The following is an 18,663-nucleotide window of genomic DNA, read 5'->3' on the forward strand; positions in this document are numbered from 1 at the left end:
CTTCTACTTCATCACCTTAAAGACTTCCCTAAAAGAACCAGCTTTAATCTCTCAAAGAACAAATAGAAGAAAAGTATGGCAGCTTTTCAATGTCAAAAGGACTTCCAGGGAGATAACCGTATAAATTAAAGTGAATTTATAGAGACTGTTATTCCTTCAAATTTGTATAAAATCTTCAGAAGTCCTCTAAGTAGAGTATGTATTATTTCAAATTTTAATTTTAAAGTTTAAAAATGAAATCTGGTTTCTTTGTTTGAGGTGATGCTTAGAGAAGAGTTCTTATTGATGTAAATTACTGCAGGGCTGTTAGGAACTTCAGAAGTCAATGGTAGCCAGTGAGAATTTCAGGATACACATGTGTGATACTTAGATAAACACCTGGGGTTTGTAGAATACTTTACACTCATACCAAGGGGAGGAGATGTACCAGCTTATCTGGGTTGTAAAGAGCCTCTTGATGAACGTGAAAGAGGAGAGTGAAAAAGTTGGCTTAAAGCTCAACATTCTGAAAACTAAAATCATGGCATCCAGTCCCATCACTTCATGGCAAATAGATGGGGAAACAGTGAGAGACTTTATGTTTTTTTTTTTGGTTCCAAAATCACTGCAGATGGTGACTGGAGCCATGAAATTAAAATACGTTTGCTCCTTGGAAGGAAAGTTATGACCAACCTAGACAGCATATTAAAAAGTAGAGACATTACTTTGCTAACAAAGGTCCATCTAGTCAAGGCTATGGTTTTTCCAGTAGTCATGTATGGATGTGAGATTGGACCATAAAGAAATCTGAGCGCTGAAGAATTGTTTCTTTTGAACTATGGTGTTGGAGAAGACTCTTGAGAGTCCCTTGGACTGCAAGGAGATTGATCCAGTCCATCCTAAAGGAGATCCATCCTGAGTGTTCATTGGAAGGACTGATGTTGAAGCTGAAATTCCAGTACATTGGCCACCTAATGTGAAGAACTGACTCATTTGAAAAGACCCTGATGCTGGGAAAGACTGAAGGAGGGAGGAGAAGGGGACAGCAGAGGATGAGGTGTTTGGATGGCTTCACTGACTCAATGAACGTGAATTTGAGTAAACTCTGGGAGTTGGTGATGTACAGGGAGGCCTGGGGTGCTGCAGTCCATGGGGCCGCAAAGAGGTGGACATGACTGAGCGACTGAACTGAACTGAACTGATGCTGGTCTACTCAGAAAACTGCAATTTTCTTTGGACCAGAAAAAAAAAAGGAAAACTATCACTTCACCTGCAGTGTCTGCTTAGGTTCATTTTTGTTTGCTTGTTTGGTTTTTAGTATATGAAGTCTAAAACCAGGGAAACAACTGCTGGCAGAAAATGTAAAGTGCAGTCGTGCACCCTTTTGGTTGACTCTTTGACACCAGACCTTTTATTTATCTCAGTTATACCAGTGACTGGCACATGGGCAAACGGTGAACATTGAACAAGTTATCCACTCTTGTATTCTTGCCTAGAGAATCCCATGGACAGGAGCCTGGCAAGCTACAGTCCATAGGGTCCCACAGAGTCAGACGCAGCTGAGGCAACTTAGCATGCATGCACACATGAACAAGTAACAGTTGGATTCAGTTTAATTGGGCACCAAGCTTAGAACCTGCAAAATTCCTGGCACATAGTGAATGCATAGTATTTATTGCTGAATGCATTACTTGAATGATATTCTATTGAATACCCAAATTGGTGCCAACTTGATCTGATCATTTGTTCCCTAAAGCCCTCTTTCTCTTATTCTTGACCTAAAGATGTATCTTAGTATTGCTTTACCCTTTCTTAATGCCTTTACTCCTTGAGTCTGACAATATAGAATTCTCTTTTGTGCCTGTGTTTTTAAAATTGTTTCTTCCCTGACTTACACTTTAAAAAAAATCTATATTCTACATAAATGACATTTTAGGTCAAACCATATAACTATACCACTGGAATCTATACAAATGGTATGTCTACTTGTACAGTACAGTACCCAGATTTATTTCCTTAAGAATTTTCTTCATATTTTATAATTTATCCCACCTCTCACTGACATCTTAAAAGGGAACAGCTTTTTCCTCACTCTGATTCATCTCTGCTGCATTGTCATTTCCCCTGCTTTCTGAACAGAAGTCAGGTACAGCTGCCAAACATATTTTGATTCTCATTTTAGCTTTTTCCTTTACATTTTATGATATCCAATTATTTCTTTTCCAAACCAATGTTTCTGACTTTTAAAGTAGATATGCCCATTGTAGAGAATATTTTACATAGATAGATAGATGCAAATTCAAATGACCTCTGGATGGCAAATCACCTGCAATCTCAAGATCGTCCACTTTTTTCTATGTATATATGAGTATATTTTTCTAAGTGAAATTATACTGTAGTATATTCTTCTGTAGTAGGCGGTTTTAAACTGAATATCATATCATAAGGGTTTCCCAGGTGGTACTAGTGGTACAGAACCTGCCTGCCAGTGCAGGGGATGCAAGAGATGCGGCTTCAATCTCTAGGTCAGGAAGATCCCCTGAAGTAGAAAATGGCAACCAACTCCAGTATTCTTGCCTGGAAAATTCCATGGAAGAGAAACGTGATGGGCCACAGTCCATGGGGCCGCAATGAGTTAGATGTGATACTTTCATGGAAAAAATATTTCTTCAAACCTGATTTTTATCAATGTGAAATATATATTTACCTTCTTTAGAATTGGAAATATTTTATTTGTATTTCATTTTTCACCATTATAAATAAGGCCATGATTAATATTTAACACATAAAAATATTCTATTTGTCTGATATTTTTTCCTTAAACTCCTGAGAGAAACTACTTACTTAAAATTTATATACACATTTTTATAACTCTTGATTGTTGTTATTGTTCAGTTGCCAAGTCATGTCCCACTGTTCGCGACCCCATGGACTGCTTAGAGAATAGCTACAACACATTTGTCCCCTTAAAAATATGATTTCTGTCCTTTCCTTCACATTATTATGGTACCTCACCTCCTTTATGAGGCTGAGACTAGAAGGCCATCATTGCAGACCTGTTGTCAGTAGCCAGCATGATGAGTCAATCATTTCCTTGCTGTTGAAATCCTCTCATTTCACCATTTCTGTGAATAAGATAATTTCCTTACTTTATTCCTGTGCTAATTTTTACTTCATTTTCCTCTTCAAACAATACTTATTCATCAGTCCAATGTTAGAACATCAGTGTGTGCCAAGGCCTAGGCACTGGGTGTATTACAGTGATTGCCATGGTCCCTGCACTTTGTGGTTACACTTAGAGGCTAACCGGAGGCAGGGGGGAGGACACGAGGATACATTCCTATTCATATTTCTTTGGGGAACATACATCTAAAAAATTCTGTATAAATATTAATGATCACTCTTTGCAAATTTTACATTTCTGATGTATGTACATTATATGTTTAAAACAAATATTTTACACTTATATGGATTCCTTTCACTCTTAACCATTATGATAATTCTAAATTTTACCCCTCTGAAAAACAATGGATTCCAGGTTAGTGTTCTCCTTTGTTACATACTGTATGCTTTCATATATGAGCTCTGTGTATTTGTGTATAAAAACATGACAAATTAACTGTGGACATTTCTATGAAAGGACAGTAAAATTATAAATTGTGTTAATTTTTCTTAATTTTTTGTTTATCTGTGGTTTCAAACTTTCTACCATAAACACACATCTAACCTATAATCAGGGGAGAAACATTTCCAAATTGAAGTTTGTTTACTCTGTTTTGTCTTTATGATATATGGAGCTTACTAACCTCCTTTATGCCTGAACACGTTTCTTTGGATAAATTTGTTTTGCTGGTTGGTCTCTAACTTTCTTGTTTGTTTGTTTAAATCATGTGTTTTCCAGTGTCCTCTATGGAAATAAAATCACAGAACTCCCGAAAAGTTTATTTGAAGGACTGTTTTCCTTACAGCTACTGTAAGTATTTGTTTGTTTTTCATCTATTGAACCTAAACATTATATTTTACACAGTGTACCATCTCGTATTTTCATGGAGGCTTCAGAAAAATTTGACCCAAAATGACACAGTTTAATGAAATGGAAAAGATTAGTGAAGTTAACATTGATGATGGTCATTTATTTGAAGACACAATACTTTGAAATTGTCCCCAAACCTTTCTTTCCACAGTGTCATAAATGTGAGCATCCCGGCTGTTCTATCATTTAAAGTTTCTGCAATCTTTGCCTTTTATGAAATTTATCTGTTTTGATTTAACAGAACTTGGAAAGCAGAAAGACACGGTGATATGTTTATTCACTTTTGTCCAAAAAAATCTCTAACAGTGACAATACTAGAATAGCATCCCCCCAAACAAAAATGGTCTCTAGTAGTCTAGGACAGAGTGTTAACAATATAATATGCTTCTGCATAATAATTAACAGTTAAAAATGTGAATAATAGGATATAATGATAACCATACATTTATCAAGTAAAGAAAAAGATCCACATTTGGGAAGTTTGTGGGATTAGGAATACATTTTACCAAGTAAATGGTACAAACCTATTACCAACAAATGCATACACTCAAAAGAGAAAATAGCATTCTGAACTTAAGCATTCTAAACTTAATCTTTAGTGAGAGAATCATCTGTCAATTTCCTGAATTTTAATATTTAAAGACCATTCTGCTTAGAGAATAGCTACAACTCATTTGTTTCAAAAGAAGTATTCATGATACAAATTTATTTATAAGAATAAGAATTGACTCCAGATGTCATAATGAATGCTCATATGAAAATGAGATTAAAAAAATATGTTAATACTAAGATTGTTAGTGTTGGATCATCAAAATCTATTCAAATCCCCAGACATTTATAGGATATCTCTTTCGAGGCACGCACTGACCTAGCTACTATGGAGGAAAAGATGAGTATGCTACAGTTTCTGCTGTCAGCTAGCTCACAGCCAGTTTACTTTAAAATGCTTAAGTTCAGAATGCTATTTTCTCTTTTGAGTGTATGCATTTGTTGGTGTTAGGTTTGTACCATTTACTTGGTACAAATGTATTCCTAATCCCACAAACTTCCCAAATGTGGATCTTTTTCTTTACTTGATAAATGTATAGTTATCGTTATATCCTATTATTCAGATTTTTAACTATTATCATGCAGAAGCATATTATATATAGCAGCCCGATTCATACTCACACACACACATGAAACAAATTGTTAACAAAGCAATATTTAACCTTGCTATATATAGTGCTGTCAATTCTGTTCCATTCTCTCTCTTCTTAATGCTGTATCACCCAATAAATTAATTTCCAGCAAACCAATCAGTCAAGCTAAATACTGACTTTTGTGACCTAGTGGTTTTATTTGGGCATCAAATTATTTTACAACCCCTGCAAGGAAGTTAGGTATAGCTGTGTGCCACAAGCCAAGTGTTCTCTATTTTTCATGTGCTTCTCTCTCAGTTCTTCCTAGCATTGTTCTCTTTGCCATTTACTTCTAATCTCTTTTGCTACCACTACCCTCTGTGGTATCAACACTTAAAGTTACACGTTTTTTTCTTTTCCTCCCATACTTATTGGTAGTTGATGTAGTAAATGGGTTAATAAACCCTTGGAATCTCTATGTAGATAAATCTTACTCAAAAAACCAGCTTTCTCACTGTGCCTTAAATTATATCTCTAGACTAAGCCTGCCAGGGCTAACAAGGCACAATCGACTCTGTAAGGTTAGCTGAGAATTTGATTCAGTTAAGCTTCTTAGATCTGTTGAACAGATGAGATATTTGGGAGAAGTAGGTAATTGGAAGGAACAAAAGAAAGTAGTGTTCAGTATTTCTCCCCCAATTTCTGGACCACCTGAAAGTAAAGTAAGTACAAAATTCTTGGAGAAGCACTTTCTTTAGTTGTCTTCCAGACTCCCTACTTTGTCCCTGTCTTTAGCTTTCTGCTGCCTGACTCCTGTTTTAGTTAGCTATATGCCATCTGTCATGGCCCTGAGTGAGGAGGCATGGGATTAATCAGTCTACACCTCAAATCAGCTCTATAAGCTCTTAGGAAGGGATTCTGTAGACCACAGAGAAGGCCAAAACTGCAGTTTTTAAAAGAAGATTAAAAAACAAAACAACAACTCTGATCCCTGGTTCAGGAACTAAGATACTACATGCCACATGGTGTGGACAAAAAAAGAAAGAAAACACACCTGAATAGTATGTCCATAAAAAAAAAGAAAAAGAAAAGTGAAAGTGTTAATCACTCAGTTGTATCTGACTCTTTGTGACTCCATGGACTGTAGCCCATCAGGCTCCTATGTCCGTGGAATTTTCCAGGCAAGAATACTAGAGTGGGTTGCCATTCCCTTCTCTAGGGGATCTTCCCAACCCAGGGATCAAACCCAGGTCTCCTGCATTGAGGCAGATTCTTAACCATCTGAGCTACCATGGAAAAGGCAAAGGTGAGTTTTAAAAAAAAAAAAAAAGTGCAGCAAAGTGAACTACTACGAGGAAGTCCTGACTTTGCACAGGCAGAGAGTTGAGATCTTAAAAAAGCAAGTAAAACTGAAATACCCTGTGTTAATCACAGAGGGTCTGTTGGGCAAATTGGGAAACAGTATTCAGTGTGTTAGAAAGGAAGGCATCACACCCAAACCATATAGCACATATTTTTGAGCTACCAAGTATTTGTTAAAATCCTAAGTATCAAAGCTCCAAACTAAATGGTGAGAGAGAAGAAGAAATATCAAAGAATTTTCTGCCCCCAGAAGGCTAAACTCTCTGCAGGCGAACATGTGGGCCTATATAAAATAGTTGACAAAACTAGGTAACACTGACTAACTTGCTCTGGAAAGTAGAGGAAGGAACATGTTAATTGGGTGGAAGTTGTATTCTGGAAAGTTCTTGCTCTGGAGAAAGTGAGCCTCCTCTGAGGTCTTGATAGGCCAGATGGTTGAGGCAGATGGAGAGCAGGACCCGTGTACTCCCATAGGTGAAGCAAGCATGAATAAAAGCATAGACAAGATGACATGTAACCTGTAAGGATGACGTTTGCGCAGGATCTGTAAACCATGGCTCCACATAATACTAATATTGGATATTGGTAAGATATATGAGAAAATGGAGAAGCAAATGGCAACCCACTCCAGTATTCTTGCCTAGAGAATCCTATGGACAGAGGAGTCTGGTGGGCTGCTGTTCATAGGGTCGGGCGGAGTCAGACACGACTGAAGCGACTTAGCATGCATGCATGCATTGGAGAAGGTAATGGCAACCCACTCCAGTATTCTTGCCTGGAGAATCTCGGGGACAGGGGAGCCTGGTGGGCTGCCATCTATGGGGTCACACAGAGTCAGACACAACTGAAGTGACTTAGCAGCAGCATATGAGAAAAAATAAGTTTGTGAGATACTGTGCTGCTGCTGCTAAGTTGCTTCAGTCATGTCCGACTCTGTGCAGCTCCATAGATGGCAGCCCACCAGGCTCCCCCGTCCCCGGGATTCTCCAGGCAAGAACACTGGAGTGGGTTGCCATTTCCTTCTCCAATGCATGAAAGTGAAAAGTGAAAGTGAAGTTGCTCAGTCGTGTCTGACTCTTAGCGACCCCATGGACTGAAGCCCAACAGGCTCCTCCGTCCATGGGATTTCTCAGGCAAGAGTACTGGAGTGGGGTGCCATTGCCTTCTCCGAGATGCTGTGCTAAACAAAGTGAATTGGATATCTATACTGCAGAATAGAGCTTCCCTGATGGCTCAATGGGTGAAGAATTCGTCTGCAATGCAGGAAACATAGGAGATGTGAGTTTGATCCCTGGGTCGGGAAGATCCCCTGGAGGAGGAAATGGCAACTCACTCCAGTATTCTTTCCTGGAGAATCCCATGGACAGAGGAGCCTGGCGGGCTACAGTCCATGGGGTCACAAAGAGTCAGACATGACTGAGCAACTGAGCACAAACATATACTGCAGAATAAGGGCTTTTTCTGTGGTAATGTCACTCTCCAAGAGGGCTGTAAAGTAGTCATTCAAAAACAAATATTTATTGAGCACCTTGTACGTGTTAGACATGTGGGAAACATCAGAAAACAAAACAGACTAATATTCCTGCTGTCTGGACCTTATACCTTAGGGGGAGAGTTCATGCAAATGGCAGTCGGCAAGAACATAATAAATAAGCAAATCACACATACCTGCATGCGTGCTAAGTCACTTCAGTCATGTCCAACTCTTTGCGACCCCATGGACTGTAGCCCGCCAGGCTCTTCTGTCCATGGGATTCTCCAAGCAAGAATACTAGAGTGGGTAGCTGTTCCCTCTTTCAGGGGATCTTCCTGACCCAGAGACTGAACCCGTGTCTTACGTCTGCTCCATTGCCAGGTGGGTTCTTTACCACTGGCACCACCTAGGAAGCCCTAAATCACAATTCCTTTACTTTGATCTACTTTTCCTGTTTTCTTAAATACATATTTCCTCCTGTTAAATCACACGTAATAGGAAGACATATACATTTAAGAAAACCAAAAAAGTAGATCAAAGTAAAGGAGTTAAGACATAGTATTGGAGAGAATGGCCAGAGACGGCTGAGTGGAAGAGGTGAGATTTCAGCGAACTCAACGAAGCAACGTGGTGAACCAGGCAAACATCTGAGAGAAGAGCCTTCCAAACAGAGAATAGAGTCTGGCAAGGAGATCTATGTGGCTAGAGCTGAAACAGCCATGAAATAGCGTTCAGAAAGGTTTCCCAGGTGGCTCAGTGGTAAACAATCCACCTGCCGATGCAAGAGACATGGGTTCAATCACTGAGTTGAGAGGATCCCCTGGAGAAGGAAATGGCAGCCCACTCCAATATCTTGCCTGGGAAATCCCATGGACAGAGGAGCCTGGCAGGCTATAGTCCATGGGATCGCAAAGGGTTGGACATGACTTAGTGACTAAACAGCGAGAGTTTGGAAAAGGGAATCAAAGATCCCATTGGGAATTTTGGGCTATTGTCAGGTCTTGGGTTATTCAGAGCAAATTGGGAGTTACTGCACGGTTTTGGAGAGGAGTGGCGTGATCTGATCTGTTTAGAAGTCTCACTCCAGCTACTGTTCTGACAATGGATTGGACTTCTTTTTCTTAGAGCAGCTCCAAGGACTAATGTTTATGAGGACTTTATGGAGCCTTTGACTGCAAAGGCTGGTTCTCACCCACCTTTATCTGTTGCTGTACTTCTGCACCTTCCAGAGAATATCTTGGATAATTTTTTATTGGATAAATGTGTAAGCACCACTAGATTTAGGCAATCCAATCATTAGATATGACCCTGCTTTATCTGCCATGACCCCAAATCTTCAGCCTGTGATAGTGATACCTCAACAATGACAGTTAGATCTTAGTGTCAAGGTTAAAAGAAATGAATTTCTTGATTGGGTTTTCTCAAGAACAAGAGTCTTGAAGGTGGGTTAATGAGGTACTACACTTTAATTAACTCTATGACTATTTGATCAAACAGATTACTGAATGCCAACAAGATAAACTGCCTCCGGGTAGATGCTTTTCAGGATCTGCACAATCTGAACCTTCTCTCCTTATATGACAACAAGCTTCAGACCATCGCCAAGGGGACCTTTTCACCTCTCCGGGCCATTCAAACCATGTATGTATATAGAATCAGGATCAAATTTGATGACCGTTGTTTTCATTCTGGATTTGAGAGTTGAGTTCATTGCAAGTCATGTGTAAAAGTGTTCTGTATGTGTTTCTGAAAGGCATTTGGCCCAGAACCCCTTTATTTGTGACTGCCATCTCAAGTGGCTGGCGGATTATCTCCATACCAACCCAATTGAAACCAGTGGTGCCCGCTGCACCAGTCCCCGGCGACTGGCAAACAAAAGAATTGGACAGATCAAAAGCAAGAAATTCCGTTGTTCAGGTAATTTCTTACTTTGTATGACATTTCCCCTGTGTTACTGAAAACAATAGTTAATGAGATGTAGAGACAGCTGACCTTCAACTGAATTGCCAAACATTACAGAATTGTATTTCTTTTTCTTATGCCCATGAAGAAAAATATAAAGAGAACTGTAGACACCATTCACATAGAATCCCTACATGTAACCTTTTAAACACACTATCCAGCAGAAGAAACAAAGGATAAAAGATGCCTGGATACTTCAGGCTGTAATCCCAGGGTTTGAATTTAACAGTGGCCTTCTAGCTAACTCAGTGCCTGTTAAACTTCATGTTTGTTGTGTTGTTTTCCATTGAGCAACGGTGAAGTAGTTAATTGTCTTTCTCTTTCTCTGAGAAAGTGAACTGAGACATAATTACTTGATTTGCTCAGGTTCAGAAGTAGAGGAAAAGAACACTCTGGATTCCTTGCTTCTTAAAGGAAAGCAATGTTTTGTTTCTAGCTTTACGTTCTCACATTTTGACCAGGACTGTGAGGATATCTATATTTTTTTCTAAAAGGCCATCTTTTAACACTTTGGGAATATTACATTTACTTATAAAAAGTGAAATATAGGTGCATTGTGTTACTATTAAAGAGAAAACAGTTCATTGAAATTTACTATTTGCTTTGGTATAATCCTTTCTATTTTCTCAAAATAAAATGCATTGTTTACGTTTTGGGTAGTACACTACCTATTACAGGCGTTATTTCACATTCGGCAGTTAATTCACACTAAAAAGCTAATATCAAAATAAAGCCGTGTATTGTCCATGATTCTAGATGCATTTCCTACTCATGGTTATACTTCAGCCACTGCTGTGAACATACATTTTTTTCACTTAATTATCTATAGTAACTTTAGTCCATTCTTAATCTAATATAACTCATATCTCTGCTTGCTGACATTCAGGTGCATCTTCTATTTTTTTTCTTTTTTTTTATTTAGCTAAAGAACAGTATTTCATTCCAGGTAGGTTTTGCTCGGTAGTAGGACTAACTGCAGACACCTTTTTCTCACTTATAAAACCTAGCTTGTAAAACTTTGATATGCATGCTTTCAAAAGTCCAGTGGATACTCTGTAGCTAGATTCTGCATAGATCACTAGTAACTGTTTCCTGAAAACCTGACCTTTGCATGCAGCTTCTGATGTTAAACATATGTATTATTAAACTCCCACTTTTTTTTTCTCTCTCTCACACTTTGGCACATTATCTAACATTTCTCACAGTAGCTAAAATGTTTGAACCTATGGCTTTCTACTTAAATCATTTTCTCTCCTTATGTTGTATATCTGAACTTTCAACCTGTTTTTAAAATATAGCTTCCTGAGCTGGTTTTAAAGACAGACCTTTCTGTTGTCAAAGAACTAGTTCTACATGCAATCAGTCACAAACACGCAAAACTGTGTTTTCAGTCATGAGATTTACTCTTTTATAGAGATTTTTCTATACTAAAAAAGTATCCCTTACTTTCTGCTTTACTTGGTTTGCTGTTGCTTCACTTTTTATACCAAAGCATCAGCTTCCTACTGGTTTATGTGCAGCTGTACTTTGTTTGTGATCTTAAATTCTTGAATCTTTGGACTTGTAGTATAACAACTCCATGAAAGCAGGATTGACATCCATCCTGAAAGGATCATGAGCACCCAGTGCCTTGAATAACTTAGTTGAATGGAGTATTTCTTAGAAAAATAATTGAAACATTTTACCACTGCAATCTTAACACTGTCAAAGCTGATGATTCTAGAACTAGCTCTTTGAAGTATGTTTCTTTACTTATTTCTTCCTTGCCTGCCAACTGTGTAAAATGCCTCTTGACTTGTTTGTTTTAAACTATTATTTAAAAATACATGTTAGTAACTCATTGGCTATATTTGTAATCTCCTGGGTATATTCTACTTTATAAAATATTTTAATAATTATAAATAAAGATATTTCTAGGCTGTTAGTATTTAAAAAACACCTTTTCTCTTAAGAGTTCTAAGTTTGGTCTCTATTTTAAAGAGATATGCCTTGCTTGCCATCATTGAATTATAATATGAATAATTTTATGCATTTAACCAATTTTGTTTTATAACATATTTTGACTTGAATGATCAGTAATATTTTGTATATTACACTGGCTCCAGAAGAAGTAACATGTTGAAAAGAACAATTGGCCTTCATTGGCAATCTTTAAAATTTATTATTTTTACCCAATTATTAAATAGAAAGTCATCTGATAACTATTACCCAGAAAAGGTTACATTGAAAACCAGAACCCTCCATAGGATAAAACGTTGATATTACTTAAATATCCAAATTAGAGAAGTTAATATTATCAGAATATTCAATCTATTACATTTCAATATGCTTTTTCAATAATTAGAAATTAGTATTTCAAATTCACCAAGTAAAGAACAAAATCAGCTTGTTTTCAAAATTTTGTTAATAAGATTCAGTTTAGTTCAGTCGCTCAGTCATGTCCAATTCTTTGCGACCCCATGGACTTTAGCACGCCAGGCTTCCCTGTCCATCACCACCTCCTGGAGCTCACTCAAACTCACGTCCATCGAGTCTGTGATGCCACCCATCGAGTCAGTGATGCATTGAGTCAGTAATGCTGTTAACAAGATTAACAGCAGCCAAAATAGGTTTTGCAAGAAAAAAAAAACCTCTATATCAGATATTGTGGCTTAATTGTCAATTTCTGATTATTCAGTTTACATGATTTAAAAGCATAATTCTAGAAGTCAGGACTCAGATGAGTTCTTTGAGCCTCTGCTCCCTCTCTACCCCCCCGCCCCCGATATTAATTAGAATCTAAGCTTACTGAGAGAGTAGTCATAAAATAAGTAGTATTGTCATTGAATACAGATTATTTTCAATGTAAAATACTTCAGGTATCTGTCATTTACACTTTATTCCCTGCAGTTTCTTTATTTCATTTTTAAAATGAAAGCTTAAGCCACAATACAATGGATCCTCATGTCATATCGTAAATGTCATGACATTAATTGCCAAATGTAGTGAAGCTATTATATTCAACTTTGCGAACTTCTTCCGAGGTCCTGATTCCATTTAAGTCCGTAACGTTATTTATGAGCATTAAAAAGCATGTAAGCCACAAAACCTAAGGTTTCGTCCAAATTTTCCAGTGGGAGTCCTTGATGATCGATCTCATGATTTGCATTTTATTTCATTTTACGTGTCTGTTTGCCTACCACCATTCTGGATGGCATCTAGATAGTACAGTGATTACTCGGAACAAAATTTATTTTGTGAAGAATTCATCTTTTAAAGGACTTGACAAGTACTTAATTTATGCTCTGCATCTTGTATGCCATTGCTTTTCCTGTGAGACCCCTGTGCTTCACAAAATGATTATGAAAGTTTACAAAGCATGACGGTTCCTGTCAAACCAGGCCATTCTCCAATAATTGCCACTGTCAGGGAGGAAGGACGAGACCTTAGTGAGTTATATATATACTATGTGAATCTTACTTGGGTTTGCTCTGTCTTTCTTTCCTTCTGGGTGATGTTTACTTTTTCAGGAATTCACCATTTGGGCTGTAAGTAAAAGTGTCTGATCTGAAACATAATATCCTCCCTTTTCAATCCTGATGTATCTTCTCTTAGTCTCACTCTTTTGCGCCTTCTTATTTGTTTTTATTTTTTCAAGAAGACACCACAGATCTGTTGGGCCTCTCTGTTGTCCTTGTAGCGCACCTTCAACTTCTCCCTGGATGTTGTTCCCGAAAAAGCTGTTGTTTCAATTCTGCAGTTCTGAGGAACGTTGGAGGCACCTTTCAGTATAGCCCCTTCTTTGTGTTTCCAGGAACTCTTCGGTAGTAATACTCTTACTATGGTCATAAACATTCTTGCGGGAAGAATGCATGTCATGTAAACAGTATTACGTTTCCAGAACGTCTGTAGCTTCTCTCCTGCTTCCCTTCATCTTTCCTCTTGGTCTTACCCTTGGCCTAGTGGATGGTGTAGTGGTTATGTAGCGAGATTTTCTGTTGTGCTTGATCTAACCATGTGGTTGCCAGGTATGAGTAAAACATGGTTCCGTCAAGCACCATGGAACGTCACGCAGCTTTCTACAGCATGACAAGCTGCTGAGGCTTAAATCAGGATTTACTTGTCTCTTTTTATAAAATCAAAATGAACAAAAGAGGGCTTTTTAAGCATTTCTGAAGATTATGTGAGAGGGAGAGAATAATAAAAGACCACAGAAAATTAAAAAACCTGAGTCCGTCTATTTGCCTTGAAAGCCCTGATTGAAAATGATATATAGGCATATGTTTATTACTGGATACATTTTCAATTCTTGACTCAGAGAAAAAAATAAACTTTTTCACGATTAGTAGCCATTGTGTGATTAGCTGTCAAATAGGCTAGAATGGCTCACAACTGGATCAGCAGAAAGTACAGCTGTGAAAAGCTCAACTCTGTTAATGTTTTCCTGTCCTGTGAATCCGGTTACTCTTTTTTCCAGCAAATTCCAAGCCCTTGTTTTAACCCTTTCCTGACATCCATTGACCAAAATTCCCCAAGTTGTCTCCCTGCTGCATAATCTATAGTTACCTTACTTTTTTCTTCCTACAAATTAACAGATATTCTAACTTTCAGACTCAGTATCTTCTTTTTTGGCTTTACTCCTCAATAGGTACAGAAGATTATCGATCAAAATTAAGTGGGGACTGCTTTGCCGATTTGGCTTGCCCTGAAAAGTGCCGCTGCGAAGGGACCACAGTAGACTGCTCCAATCAAAAACTCACCAAAATCCCAGATCACATTCCCCAGTACACTGCAGAGCTGTAAGTTCATCTCCCAGAAAAATCCAGTTTCAGAAGGAGGGAACGAGAGCATCAAAACATTGGGATTCTTTTCTTGCCCTTTTATCTCAATAATTATGTTAATTTTAATTGACACACATCGGCATAACTCCTTTTTGTGCAAGTGTAAATATTAGAGGCTCTCTTCCTTCCTCTTTCTGGGCAAGGTACAACTACAGAAAATAACTCTCAAAAATTCAGTCAGCACTTGATAATGCTAATAACAATGTATCCATTTGATACTTATTACTTGGGGGCTTCCCTGATAGCTCAGCTGGTAGAGAATCTGCCTGCAGTGCGGGAGACCTGGGTTTGATACCTGGGTTGGGAAGATCCCCCGGAGAAGGGAAAGATTACCCACTCCAGTATTCTGGCCTGGAGAATTCCATGGACTGTATAGTCCATGGGGTGACAAAGAGTAGGACACGACTTAGCGACTTTCACTTTCTTGGATATGAGTTATATGCATACCCTGGTGACTCAGGTGGAAAAGAATCTGCCTGCAATGCAGGAGACCCAGGTTCAATCCCTAGGTCGGGAAGATCCCCTGGAGAAGACAGTCCTAGAGAGAGAAGACTCTCTAGAGTATTCTTGCCTGGAAAATCCCAGGGACAGAGAAGCCTGGCGGTCTATAGTCCATGGGGTCGCAAAGAGTCAGACACAGCTGAGCGACTAACACTTTCACTGTGTCCAAACCCATTTCTAAGCATTTAATTGATTTTTAATGTATTTAGTCTTTTCAGCAACCAAATGAAATAGTTTGGAGTCAACATTTTGAACCTCTGTTCATTGTGGATTCAACCAGAGTCCTTTTTTATCAGCTATACTATTATAATTCACTGACTCATAAGTGGAAGGATTCAGTGATTATCAAGTATAAAACACAAAGGATAGTTTTCTTTTTCTGAACAGTGGATAACATAGCAGGAAAAACTGAAAATGATAAAGTGTGAGCAGATCTATATTTATAATACTAACATAGGGCTTAGCACATACAAGGTTCTAAAATATATTTGTTGAATTATTTATAGATTCTGTGTCCATCTGTGTTGGCCTTTACTGACTTATTTATAAAAGTATGACATTTAATGTTAGGGTTTCTAAAAAAATCCAAAAAAAAAAAAAAACCATAATGAAACCTCATCACTTTTAGAACATCTTAGTAATGTTTATGTCTAGCACCATCTGGTATTTGTCATTAACTGCTTTGCAAAGTTGATTGTCTTTTTGTGCCTGTATAATTCTTTCATGTTCAACTAGATTATAACCCCTTGATGACAGGGATTGTTTTATAGTTTCTTTCTCACAGTACCTATGCTGATGCCTGTTACTTAATGAATTTTAATCAGTTTACATATTTAAAAATTATACAGTGCTTTCAAAAAGATGACAGAAGCTAATTACCTAGTGGCTATAAGGATGTTTTTTAAAAATTTCTGTTAGTACATGAAGCTATTTCATAGGTCCAGAACTTTAGAAATGTGTGGAGACCATGCAATAAAATCTCCAAACTCTGTGTTTACTGTCATGTACGGAGCTATATTTATGTTCAGTAGCTCTGCAAATAATTCAAATTGTATCTTTCAGCATGATAATACTTAAAATAAGCTTACCTGTCACTCATGAATTTGGAAACTAGTAACTAGTTTATCTTTCAGCAAAGGTTGTGTTTGCTGAGAATGATGGCATTGATGGTAACTAATGATGGTAACTAATTAAGAAATTACGATTTTTAAAAATTAGTCCTGGGAAGAAAATATTTGCAAAATATATATCTGTAAGGAACTCATGCCCAGAATACATAAAGAGCTCTTGAAACCCAGTGATTAAACCTGAGACTGCTCTGTCAGCCCATTGGTTAAGACATAGAGCTTCCACTGCAGAGGGCTTGGGTGAAATCCCCAAGCCAAGGAATTAAGATCCCGCAAGACACGTGTGTGGCTGCTCTTCCCTCCCTCCACTGGGCTCAGAAAAGTACCTTACCAGATTAAAAAGTGATCAATTATTTGTGTGGACATTTCTCCAAAGAAGATATCTGAATGACCGATAAGCACATGATAAAGCACTCCGGATCACTAGGCATGTGGAAAATACAAATGAAAACCCCAATGAGGGAGCACTTCGCATCCACTGGAATGGCTTTTTAAAAAGTCAGTAACGGGTAAGAGAAATTGGGCCCCCCTTACATTGCTGGTGAAAATGTAAAATTGTCCAGCCCTTTTGAAAAACAGTTTGGCTTTTCCTGAGGTAGCTAACATGGTTAAATGGCTTTACCATGTGACACAGTGATTTCACACCTATGTATATAGCTAAGAGAATTGGAATCATACATCTACACAAAATCTTGTACACCAGTGTTCCTAGCAGGATTATTTGTAATCATCCAAGTGGATGCAACTCAGATATCCATCAGCTGATGAATGGATAAACCCATGTGGTATATCCACACAATGGAATATAATTCGGCCGTAAAATGGAATGAAGAATCGATCTATGCTAAACGTGGAATGACCTTATAAAAAGTAAGCAAAGTGAAAGCCAGGCCAAAAATCCACATTTCGTATGGTTCTATTAATAAGAAATATTCAGAATAGGAAAATCTATAGAGACAGAAGATAAATTACTGGCTGCTAAGGATTGAGACAGTGGAGGGCAGGAAGTTGAGAGTGAAGGGGGTTTCTTTTTTGGGTGATGAATATGTTCTGGAATTAGAAAGCAAAGATGGTTGCACAAGTTTGTGAATATTTTTAAAACCACTGAATTGTACACTTTAAAAGGGTATGGTCTGGAAATTGTATATCAGTAAAGTTGTTGATAAAAACATTTATGGAGCAAGTGACTAGAAAAAATATGGTCTAAAATGCTTTTGGAAGCAGCGGTAAGAGTGGAAAAATAGAGGAAAAAACATTGTACAAATTACTGAATGATGAGTTGGTTTTGAATTTTGATAAATATTGGTTTTCTTTATTATATGTTGCTTAATATGTTTTATTTTGATCCTTGCAATATGGAATAAATTGAAAAATACCTGTCCTTCCCACAAATTTTCTGATACATGTCTTGTATTTTTCTTTTGGATAATCATTAAATAATGTTATAATTCTGTACAAGAAATAAAATTTAATCTCTTCCTGACTTTTGGGAATGAAACTCTTCTGTTTCCATTTTTCCTAGGCGCCTCAACAATAATGAATTTACAGTGTTGGAAGCTACTGGAATCTTCAGGAAACTTCCTCAGTTACGTAAAATGTAAGTCATATATTAGCCATCTTTAAAATTTTCTATACTGTTGTATTCTCTTATACCTTTGTAGTTTTATTTCGATTTCTTAGGAAATCGGGAAAATTAAAGATTCAAAGAAATGTCCATGTGGTGACCACTTGTGACAGGAATAAAGGGTAAACTCTGAGAGAAACCTAAGTAATTTGCTCTTCTCCGTGTATCTCAGTGATGGTGACCAGGCTTTCTGTAGCAGAACCCTAGCTGGTGTCTTTAACGCCGACAGCCCGTCTGTTACATGGTCACAGCAGGAGTCCTCCAGTCTGAGGCATTAGAGATGAGTGCAGTAATGTGTTGTAACTTCCTTTACCATTCCCCAAACCATGCTGTTATTTCTCTTTCAGCACTTTCGTGCCGACTGTTTGACTTTTCACTTCATTAAACTTTCATTAGAAGATAGTCAAAATTAATGATTGGTAATCTGGCTTGATAGCTCATGTGCGTTACTACATGTCTGCAACTCATATTTTAAAATAAGTTTCTAAGGTCAGCAGTTTCCACAACACTCAGACACTCATCCAGCCCTCTTGAGGATGATGGAAGGAGGGATAGGACAGAGGCCAAGAGTGCAGGGCCGTGGAGCGCTGTCAACATAACAGGAAACATCAGGGGGAGCAGAGAAGCACACGTTCATGATGTCTGTGCTGTCGTATTGTG

At 37.9% G+C, this 18,663-nt stretch overlaps 1 protein-coding gene across 1 annotated transcript in view; it reads left to right on the forward strand.

The window, feature by feature from the left end:
- Positions 1-18,663, forward strand: part of SLIT2 (slit guidance ligand 2) — a 400,034-nt gene that overhangs the window by 290,514 nt on the left and 90,857 nt on the right. The window contains exons 13-18 of the mRNA XM_052642277.1: positions 3,881-3,952; positions 9,467-9,610; positions 9,723-9,886; positions 10,854-10,877; positions 14,559-14,709; positions 17,902-17,976. Of these exons, the coding sequence (XP_052498237.1) occupies positions 3,881-3,952; positions 9,467-9,610; positions 9,723-9,886; positions 10,854-10,877; positions 14,559-14,709; positions 17,902-17,976 (630 nt within the window). The remainder of the gene's footprint in view (positions 1-3,880; positions 3,953-9,466; positions 9,611-9,722; positions 9,887-10,853; positions 10,878-14,558; positions 14,710-17,901; positions 17,977-18,663) is intronic.

The sequence above is a fragment of the Budorcas taxicolor genome, chromosome 6 (assembly GCF_023091745.1).
Source record: "Budorcas taxicolor isolate Tak-1 chromosome 6, Takin1.1, whole genome shotgun sequence".
In the NCBI taxonomy this organism is placed as follows: domain Eukaryota; kingdom Metazoa; phylum Chordata; class Mammalia; order Artiodactyla; family Bovidae; genus Budorcas; species Budorcas taxicolor.